The 11,418-nt window shown below is 36.9% G+C and overlaps 1 protein-coding gene across 2 annotated transcripts in view; it reads left to right on the forward strand.

The window, feature by feature from the left end:
• Positions 1 to 10,857, forward strand: part of GALNT7 (polypeptide N-acetylgalactosaminyltransferase 7) — a 94,060-nt gene extending 83,203 nt beyond the window's left edge. For both annotated transcript variants that reach the window (XM_071556246.1, XM_071556245.1), the window contains 5 exons: positions 22 to 144; positions 2,114 to 2,332; positions 4,493 to 4,591; positions 5,883 to 6,011; positions 8,473 to 10,857. In XM_071556246.1, the coding sequence (XP_071412347.1) occupies positions 22 to 144; positions 2,114 to 2,332; positions 4,493 to 4,591; positions 5,883 to 6,011; positions 8,473 to 8,610 (708 nt within the window). In that variant the 3' untranslated portion in view covers positions 8,611 to 10,857. The remainder of the gene's footprint in view (positions 1 to 21; positions 145 to 2,113; positions 2,333 to 4,492; positions 4,592 to 5,882; positions 6,012 to 8,472) is intronic.
• The last annotated feature ends 561 nt before the right edge of the window (positions 10,858 to 11,418 follow it).

Below are 11,418 nucleotides of genomic sequence, written 5' to 3' on the forward strand. Positions count from 1 at the left end.
TACCTTTGCTTTAACTTGTAGATCTGGCAATGTGGGGGAAAACTGCTGTTTGTTCCCTGTTCTCGTGTTGGACATATCTATCGTCTCCAGGGCTGGCAAGGAAATCCTCCCCCTGTGTATGTTGGGTCTTCTCCTACATTAAAGGTACTGTTTTGAAGGTGATTTTGATTTCAGATAAGAACAGTTTTAGGCAAATCTGTTTAAATTATAAGTAACAACGTAGAGAGCTATTTAAGTGTCTAAAACTGAGATGATCATACTCATGGGAGAGAAATCTTTGTGCTAATCCCACTGCTATTAAGAGGAGAAGTTCCTGAAATGCATCTTCTTGCTCTAAAGCCTTCCCCCACCATCTTTGAGGTACAAATCACATTTTCTATTACTTAATCTCAGCACTTCAAGCCTTTGCTGCAGTGTGCCCAACTACGTGTGAACAACTCTAGTAACTATGGCACACTCCTTGAGCTGATGACCATGGGTTTGAAATCCCCCTTTATCTTGATAGGGTGTGATCCTAGGCTGAGTTAGTGAATTCTGGAATCTAGCATCACTCAGACTCGTGACTGCATTTTTTAGTTAAGAAGCAGTAAATGACACCTGGGAAAATGGCATGCTTGACATTTCACCATAAATGTTGGTAACTCCTCAGGATACCTTGCAGGTTTTGTAAGTGTTACTCAAGCCATGAGATGAAAATTAGACATCACCTAAAGAAAAGAGTGAGCCAGCTGTCTATATCTGAAGAAACAATTTGAATCAAGAAAAGCTGTTTCATATCAGTAGGAATTTACCAGCAGGAAGAGAGGCAACCCTCCTGTCAAGATTTCTTGTTGTCTCTTTTAAACTTTCACTTGTGTACTGTTTTGCCATTGGTAAATCGCATTCCCAAAGAACAAATTCCTTGTAAATTCCAATTCCAGAGCAGTCTTCCAATACATTACCTTTAACAATGACTACTGGTAGGATTACAGAGTATGGCCTGAGCCAAACTAGCAGTTAATTGAAAAGGGAATGCCCCAGCCTAGCTTAATGGTAGAAAACTAACCTGGTGCACACACACCCAGCCAAAAAAAAAAGTCTCATATTAGTAATATGAATTGATTAGCATTTTGATTAAACAAGGACTAAGACTACTAAAAGGGAGGCCAGGGAACACATCTGGGAGTAAAAACAGAGCATAGCAAATGATAGCTCCATATTGCTCAATGCAGGCAAGATATGTGTTTACCTCACGAGAAATGATAAAAACCATTTCAGTCTTCTGAAAACCTGATAAAAAATATTTACTGCTTTTATTAACACCTTACATGAGTCTGCTGGTCTGCTTACTGAATGCAACAAAACACTACAGTGTTTCAAAATATTAAGTTACTTCTCTGTCCAAGGCAAGATGTAGAAAGAACTTTTTCCCTCTTCAGGTACCCTTCTATTCCCCACAATAAATGCCCCTTTTTTATAGCTTTGTTCAATTTGTGCTGGATGTGGATTAAAGTCACAATAACTTGTGTCTTTAGTCAGATCTGTTAAGACTGCTTTCACACCAGGTCATTAATGCTAAAGAATTGTACAAAGTGAGGTGCGCATCCAGAATGTATATAAGTAATATAGAGGTAGGAGCCAACAAACAGAATGAGATGTGAGAGAGAGGCTTGTTCACCAAGTGAAGCCATCCAATTTTTCCCCTTCTCCAAACAGCTGACCCATCAAGACTGCAGTTTTTCCCCATAATGGACTAATGCATATCATTCTCCGTATGAATAGAAACCCTGAATTGCAGTTCTGATAACAGCAAATTAATGAAATATTTTATTGTACCCAAAACTGAAAAGGCTTTATTTTCAAATAAACATTTTCTAACCTTAGCAAAAGACTTTGCATTGTCATTAAGCAAGCTAGTTTAATTTGCTAGCTTCAGTCCAAAACTACAATTTAAAAATAATATTCACTCATCTTATATAATCTATTGATGGCAACAGATTATTAGTGCTATATAATAATTTTATGCTGTTACTTTTTAAGCGGATAAATTCTTAAATTTCTGTTATTAACATGGAATTGTGCCTGACCTGTTGTGTGTGCTTTGAGGTCACAGCAGTGTCTTTGTTCTTCACAGAACTATGTCAGAGTTGTAGAGGTGTGGTGGGATGAATACAAAGATTACTTCTATGCCAGTCGGCCGGAGACAAAAGCACTACCCTATGGAGATATATCTGAGCTGAAAAAATTCCGTGAAGATCACAACTGCAAAAGTTTTAAGTGGTTTATGGAAGAAATAGCATATGACATAACTTCGTATTATCCCTTACCGCCTAAAAATGTGGACTGGGGAGAGGTAAATACAACATATATGTACTTTATGTATTTTAGGAGGTTTTTTTTTTTAAATTGAGAATTCAAAAGGAAGCAATTGTTGCTTGACATCACTCTGTGAACAGGCAGTTTGATTACTTCTGTTCTAAGCTATATGATACTATCCAGAGAGCTATAGAGATATAATCCCAGAAAAAAAATTATATCTACTTTAGCAGGTGTGATTTTTTTTTAATTAGCTCCACCAGTCCTTGAAGGATGATTTGTGTCTAGCCTTGTCTTCAGTTATATGTAAAGCTCTTTTTTCCATAATTGGAATATGTGTTTTCTCAAATGATAAAATGTGAATCCTGCATGTAGGACTATTGGTGAAGATTAACAAGTGAGAATATTTTTCTGTGAAGCCCTAAAGAATAGATCATGAAATCCAGGTGAAGTACATTCTGCCTGCCTTTGGCAGACTAGGGTGTACTCATACAATTACAGCTTCAGTGATTCCCTTATCTGCAGATAATAATTTGATATGATTCTGTAACCACTGTTTCCAGCATTAGTATGGGAGTATGACCTCTAAATGAAGAAAGTGGTTACAAATGTGGCATTTTCATGTGGTTGACAGAGTGAGGTAGCATATCACCAGGTGAATGCAGGAAACCTCACTGAATCCTCCTGATCTCATTCTGTCATTTAACCCACACTTGGGAGAGCACTTACTGCAGTTCCCTGCTAGCTTTAGATTGACTTTTTCCCCTCTGCAGTTGGTTCCAGTCTTGCCCTATCTCTCCTCTTAATTTCACTTTTGCAGATTGTTGAGGCAAAATCAGAAAAATCTTTCATTAGCTGAGGAGTACTCCTGTGTCACACCAAATTTAACAATCTTCTTTCCCAAGATATAATGGACGTTATTTTGTAACTTCAAAAGTGCATTAGAAACTACAGATCTATGCTGTTTCCTATGGCCAAGAAAGTGTCATCTCTAATTTCTCAGAAGAATGAGCAATACAGAGCATGTGCATGCTGAAAGGTGGTACAAATTATCTTATCTGAGGGACCAGGTGAACAATGCACCTTGATATCTTGCCTGAAAGCTAGCACAAAGGATCAGCTACTATATTAGCATTAGATCTTCTTTTGAATCCACATAAAGGGTTAAGAAGACACACTGTATAATGCTATTCACCAAGGAGAAAGCGTCTGAAGAGAATAAAATAATAATGGTGACCCTATGGGAAATCATCTCTGATAAAAGCAAGTAGGTCTACTGAAGCAACAGGAAAGCTCTAAGTTCAGAGACTTCTCTGAAATTTTCTTCAACTCTTCTTCACAGTCTACTACTTATTCTACCTCTGATAAATCCCTTCTCCCCATTTGTAATGCCACACTGATTGCATTTCCAAACTATAAGGTTTGAAATTATGGACTTCATCTTCCCTAATGCTCTCTGAAAGTCAGGGCTAAGCTTAGTCCTCCAGATTTTCTATACTCTTACAAAGAAGAAAGAGGGTCTGGCAAAGAAAATAGATCTGGGAAAAATGTTACTTGTGTCATAAAGTCTGTATAAATCTGCTTGTTGGCTCTTCTGTGCAGGGAGTGAGATAATCAGCAGTTGAGGCATGCGTTATGACAGGACTTCTGTTCCTTATCCCTGTGTCTCTGCCTGTCCCTCATCACTTTTACTTATTTTTTTTTTTCTGTGTAATTGCTGCTGCAGAAAGAATATCTGAGCAGCTGGGCCAGTGGACTGTGCCTGTCTGTGGATAATAGCTGCTGTGCATAACTTTTCCACATCCCACTTCTCTTCATCCATAAGATGAAAGAGAACAATTTAGCTGAGCTCCTGCTTTATTTATGAAGACCTGGGAGATGAAACATGCTCTGACAGAAGACTGAATAAATTAAAATACTTGATATTTTTTGTGTTATTAATTTGGAACTAAGCTTTGCAACTCTAACTTTATCAGTGTACTCCAACTCTCATAAGAGCCTGCAAATTAATATGGGCATCTTGAAGCTTCATCTTCCAGACTGGGTTAGCATAAATATTTAAATTTCATACTCAGGTTTGTCTCATCTCTCTCTGTCAGATACCTGTTTCTGGTTTGAAAATAGGTGGGAATTTTCTAAGTCCTCGTCACTTATTTTTTCCTGGAGACTAACTTAGAATGCAAAACCTCTTTTCCAGATTAGAGGCTTTGAAACCTCTTATTGCATTGACAGCATGGGCCACACCAATGGTGGCTTTGTTGAGCTTGGCCCATGTCACAGAATGGGAGGAAATCAGGTAAGGAGCTTGGAGACAAGTCTGAAGGAGAATTGATTGCTGTGGATTGATAACAGGCTGATTTTCTGTTAAGCTTGTACATAAAGCCACTTACAAGGATGGAAGTTAGGATTTTCCATAAGTGTACTGACATTGCTAAAATATGGCAATCAGAAAATACCATTTCAAACATTAGTGGTACAAAATTGGAGGCAAATTCATAATCGCTTCTTCAGAGAAGCACGTACAGGAAGAAGCAACCATATCACTGCATTAGAATAACTACAGCTCTTACCATTGCTACTGATTCATCACTTATCTTCACTTAATAATTAATCCTGCAGGACAACCCCTTTACTCACTTAGGCCCAATTATTTCACAAAGTTGTTTTGTGCTAATGGCAGTACAAAACACTTTTGTACAACAAGCCATCTCCCAATAAATGAGAGAAGAAATTGAAAAGAAATTTGTCTCTGCTTCATTTACAATTTACTTGACAGAACATAATTACTATTAGATGATTGCAATCCAAGCTTCTCATGTGTTTGACCTGTATCTTCACCAACCTACCCACACTACCCCACACACCTGCTGTTCTCTCTCTACATCTCCTTTTTTTGGTTGGAAAATTTTTCAGAATTTAAAGTCCTTATTTAAGCCATTGTAAACTTAAACCTGGCATTTTTTTTACAACAATCATGAAATCACATGCAGAATGATGCTTTTAGAAGTAATATGTGGGTTAGCTCTTAATAGCCTCTGGAAATACCTCTTTTATTTTAATACTTAATGAAAAGGTTCCCTAAACTACTTTTTCTGTATATGATACTCAAAACATCCTGTAATAATTATTTCATAAGTAGCTAGGATAATCTTTGTGTATCTAGATGCCTTAGTTTGATTTTCTGCATGGGTAAAATGCCAAAGTTTTGCTGTCTTCACATGAAATTACTGTCCAGGACCAAGGACTTAGTACCAGACTTTTACAAAGATAGTGGATTGTTTGATCATCAAATCATATAAAGGTTTTAATCAAACACATTCAGAAGTCTCCCAAATAGGAATCCCTTTACCATTTTTGTCTTGCTGGTTAACTTCCTTAGCCTTCGAAATCCTACTGAAAGTTATCCATGAAATTCAGTGGTGTGATAGTAAAAGTGTGTTACATTGTGTAAAATAAAGAACCCTCCTGAAGGATCATCAGAATAAAACCAGAGAACATTTTGAATGTAGCAGTTTCATTGTATTTTCAGTGTGTCTAAAATACTCTTGACCCAACTGTTAAAAAAATGTCTTTTTTTCTTCTGTTAGCTTTTCCGAATCAATGAAGCTAATCAACTTATGCAGTACGATCAGTGCTTAACTAAAGGACCAGATGGATCCAAAATTATGATTACACACTGTAATCAAAATGAGTACAAGGATTGGCAATTCTTCAAGGTATGCAACAGATATATAGAAGAAACCAAATTTTTAGATTTCATCCTGTGTTTTTGCACCTTTTCAAAATTGTTTTATGTATATCTGAAATTAAAGCTCTATGACAAGGTTAACTGTATCAAGTAAATTGTAAATGGTAGATTCTCAGAAATACATGCTTGCCAGAAAAACTTACTCTAGGAAGATGCTTTTGTTTAGAAGCTCTAAGTTCTGCCTTCTGTACCAAATCTTTAAGGAAAATTTCATGAGTCTCATGTGCTGCCACAGGTATGTTAGGAGTTAGCGCTTGTCTCCAAGGAAGCAAAGAGTATGTCCACTACCAGGAACAATGTTTATAAAAGCTTTTAGTGCCATCACCACCTCTGCTTGCATGCTTTCTATCAAGAAAGTTTCTTTATCTCATGTATGCTGTGAGGAGATTGCTTAAATGCTGGAGTGCATATAGCAGCTAGAGCCAGTATTAAATCTAATTTTGGCTGATCTAAATTGAAATGTTTCTCTGTTTAAAGACAGACAATACTTTTAATCCTGCATAGGTGCAGGTAAATGTAATACTACACTGTGTTTTGTGTTGTCTTTGTCTACTTCAATATTTCTTTTTCCTGTTCATTAGCCATCCTCGAATAAAAATAACATGTTCTGTTGTGAATTCTGGGTATGGTGCTGTTATAATGCTATTGCAAAATCTATGACTTTTTAATAAGGATTTGGAATGTTAGCTGATATACATGTGAAGGCTGCTACAGTCTATTTAGTCACTTGATCTGTGAGTTCTCTGTTCATAATTGTTTTGTGTTACTTCAAAAAATGTCTAAGGTTCTATTTCTGTTTGTCACTTAAAAAATTAAACTGAATAGTCTAAGGGTGCTGTTATCCTGGATGTAGCCACACATGACTTGCCTCTGTATCTAAGAAACTATTCTGTGTCAATTTTTCTTCATTCTGTCTAGCATATTGCATATTTATTATTTCATCACCTGGTTATCTGGATTGCTTGTTATTTGTCTGAAAGATTTGGGCACTGTTGAGTGCAGCAAAATATTTTTGTTATCCTTTAAGCCATTCCACTATTTCTGGTGTTTGCATAGATCTAGGAAATACCAGGCACTGTAATGCCATTTCCAACCAGATCAGCTTTCTTGTGCCATATAGACAGACAAAATTCTTTAAATCTGAAATGTAAAAATCAATAGACAGTGTTTTGCTGCCTTCTTTGGCTTTAAAGTTGTAATAATACGTAGCATTTGTTAACTCTTATCCATTCTAGTGTGCCAGCATGTTACTTGACTTCTTTCTAAGCATTTCTTTTATTCAAGAAGATCCATTTCCTCTACACTGGTACCAAGTTGTGCAATTGCTTGCTTATTACCACAAATTTCAAGGAAGCCCAATGGGCACAGTCTGGACTGTAGAACAAAACCCTGACTGGCTTTTAGAAGGAAAAAAAAGGGAGGGTGAGAGTGAAAGGACCAGCAGTGAGCAGTAGCAGTAGCAGTGCTTCAGTGCCCATGAGCAAGCACTGAGAACAGGGCTGGCAGTGGTGTGCCTGTTGCTTTTCTCCAGACATCGATTTACCTCTCCAAGTAGAGGCCCCCCATATCTGGCCACACGAAAGGAGCAAGTATTGAGGTGAACCAACATTTGGCCGTGCAAATGGGGGAGGGGGGCGTGGGGCTGAGGGGAGGTGGAAAGGCTCCTCATGTTAGGGTGAGCTGGGCACATGGGGGAAGGGCTGCTGAGCCCCGGCCCAGCTGCAAGCGCCATGGGCTTCCTTTTGCTCCCTTACCCTCCACACTACACGCAACCAGTTGGTAAGTCAGGGCTGCATCTGGCACAGAGGGGTCAGCAAGCAGGAGATCAAAGTAAGGAAGCATGCAAAGCGTGGAAGGAGCCAAATGTGCAAGAATCAGCCTGAATGTAGCTGGTACAATAGGTATGCAGTTCCGTAGGCAGCCTCCTGTTCCTCCAGAAGCCAAACTTAACTCTCATACTCTCTACTCTTCCTTTTGCCAGCCAAATGGGGAATTAAGTTAGTACTGTTTTTTCCCCTGTGTGGTTGATGTTGGTCTTCTGCTCTTGCTTTCTGTGAGGGCTAACCAGAGGAGGATCTGCCCAGTGAAATCCTCATAGAGCTGACCTCAAGAGTCAGTTTTTAGTTTGGTTATAGGATGAATGAAATGACTAGAAGCATTTTAGATACAGGTTTTCTCATTCCTTAGCAGTTTATTGCCTAAGAGAAACAGTAGGCATCTAAACTACACTTATGTGAACCAAGGAAGGCTATGAAGGCTATGAAACTCTAGGTTTAACAAATAGTAAAATGAGTATGGAACTAATATGTTCTGGGACCTTGAAACCTGGTTTTGTAAATAGCTATATTAAAGTTGTAAAGTAAATGTTAAAAAACCCCAAACCAAACAAAAATAAACCAACAGATTTTCCTGATGGTTTTGTTTTTCAGAATCTGCACAGATTTACTCACATTCCGTCGGGCAAGTGCTTGGATCGCTCCGAAGTCCTCCATCAAGTTTTCATTTCAGAGTGTGACTCCAGTAAAGCAACACAAAAGTGGGAAATGAACAACATCCTTAGTGTGTAGACAGACAAAACCTACCTACTGATGCATTCATTTGTACAGGACTGAAAATAGCCTGAAAACTGCTGCAGTTATTAACTTTGTACAGCTGTGAGCCTCCTGGCTTGGATGAAGGACATAGAGGAACTGTGATTATTACAATAACATTATCATCCGCAGTTAATGTTTACAAAACTGCTTTACCTTAAACTCTGTAGATGTTTACATCTTTTTGTTTTAAGATGTTGGTAAATTTATGTGCTGTTAGCTATGTTTCTTAGGAACATAGTTAAAAGCGTTGTCTTCTTCGGGATTACACTCAGGGGTCTGAAGGCAGTTCTTTTAAACACACTTGAAAAGGTTGGAGTAACCAGATTTTCATAGAACTTGGTGATTATCAACCTATTGTATATTTTTATTTAATTTTACATCTTACTAAGCACTGCCACAGGTTATTAGCCAGGGTGGCCTTCTTTCACAGTCATGCTGCTTTTTTGGAAGATGAATTTCAACATATTTAGTGCCTCTTTCATTTCTCTCTTTCACAAGAAAAGCATTTGTTGAAAATTATAAAATGGATTTTTCTGAGCTGTCACCAGAGGTAGGGACAAACTGTACCACCCTTTGTAATTATTGTATTAGCAAAGACAAAATTTTATTGCCAGTTTGGCTGCTCTACTTCAACTGAATGCTTTGTGCAGTGGAAGGAAGAGTTTCAAGTTTAGTGGTAATGTAGTATGTTTTTAGGAGGTAAGCACCCTCACAATTCCAGTTAAAAATTTATAAGCACTAACTTGCTTGTTTAAACCATGCCTTACATAAAAATAATTGAAATAAACAACAAAAGAAAAAAGGCCGTACAATTATGTAAAACTTGGAAATAATCAAATGCTTCATTTATATTGTTATTTTGAATGGAAATCACTTAGAGGTGGACTAAAACTTTCAATTAGAGGTGGACTAAACTTTTAATTAGGAAAAAGTATCCAGCTTTTAACACATCTGCGTAATTCATTGCAAGGACATCTGCCAAACTGTTTGGATGCTAGATTGCTAGATTTAGATTTGAAAAAAGAAATTGAAATCCAGAAACTACATTTATTTGTACTAATTTTCTTATTATTTTTGTCATTTGCAACTTCTCCAGAGGGATTACAAACACAAAAACAAATGATTGGTGCTATAGTGTACAGAGTAGAATGAGAAGAAGTTGTTTCTTAAAATGATCTGGAAAGGAGGTAATGTAAACTCCCTTAGAAGTATAAATATTTACACTGAATGAATAGAGAGATGGAGGAGAAATGACTTATCCTCACTTCCTTTGTCCAGATTTTGGACTTAAATGTTGACATCAGTGTACTGATTTCATAACAGTTACCCCTGTAACATATCACACAATTAAGTGTGACTAAATACTTCCCTGAAGTCTAGAATAGCATTGCATGCAGCTTCCATTGATGTTAACAAGGGTTATGTAACATATTTGGTGACAGAGTTTGATCTTTACCAGGCTGTCTGCACTGATCTATTAGTTTGGGATCTTTCCTAGTTTCTTTAAACTTCTCATCTAACCTTTCAGAGCTATGAAAAGAAACCAGAAAATAAAGGAGGGAGAAACTGAAAAAAAAAAAGGAAAATAAGAATAAGGTTGTATGCCGGTACTTGTTACTTGTGTGTATGAAAACTGACTCCATTTGTGTGTTGGGTAGATTAATTTAATCATACAACTATGCATAAGAGAAAGAATGGTGGCACATAAATTGAGCGGGTGTGCATTTTAAATGGATATTATGTGCAATTCATTGAAAGCTGATGCTGTATGTGAATATGGATCTGTATGTGAGACTAAAACCTTACAAAACATGAGATCATAAGAAGCTGTTGCTGTAATGATTTTTTATTACTATAGCCGGCTTGGAAAAACATAATTCCCATATTCTTGATTTGTAAGTTGATGATAATATCACTATGCATTTCTACATATTTTATAAATTTGATTTATGCAGATTTTGATACACTGTATGTTTCTGTAGAAATTGTATAAATCTTTGACAAATTTATTAGGGATAAATCTGGGAAACCTGTGTATATCTTACTCATGGGTTGCTTGTTTTTTAGGTGAAGTAAATAAAATATTTGAATTTTTTGGTTTACTATATTTTTACAGAGCAAAAATTGATTATTATCTTTATAGAAACCCATATCTCAAAATCTAGACAACTTCAATGTTACAAACTTAAAAATATTAAAAGTGGTTTATTTTAATTTTTATCTAGGTTTTGTTTGTTGCATCTGTGGGGACTCAGGTTTATTCCCAGTGAAATGAAAAATTAAATTCCCACTGAGAGTTGCCACATAGACTTGTTTGGATTTTTGTATCATCTGCCCTGATCTAATTAAATAGATGTAATATGCTTGTAGAAAATGAACTTGAGAATGATTTCTAAAGTAGAACCAAGGGTCAGGACTAGTTTGTAGTGTTTTGACTAAATTTTTTCTTAGTCTATTTACGTTTCTGCCAACAAACAGGTTTCAATCAGACTATTTTTTCCTGAGAAGGTTCATTAACAAAAGAGTATGCAATTAAATCAGGACATGAAAGACACAAGTTCTGCCCTAAGAGCAAACCTAAATAGTGAAATCTACAGGGCTTTTTTACAGATGGGATTCTTGCTTCCCAGCAAGTCAGTGCCCTTTTGTGTATTCAGATTTCAAAAGGCTCCTTTGACAAAACCCTGAAGGTATAACAGCAGACGATCCATGTAGGCAATACCCTTTTATATATGAAAACAGGGATCGATAGGAAAGAAGGAACATCTTTCTTCATTACCA

Source organism: Pithys albifrons, chromosome 5 (genome assembly GCF_047495875.1).
Source record: "Pithys albifrons albifrons isolate INPA30051 chromosome 5, PitAlb_v1, whole genome shotgun sequence".
In the NCBI taxonomy this organism is placed as follows: domain Eukaryota; kingdom Metazoa; phylum Chordata; class Aves; order Passeriformes; family Thamnophilidae; genus Pithys; species Pithys albifrons.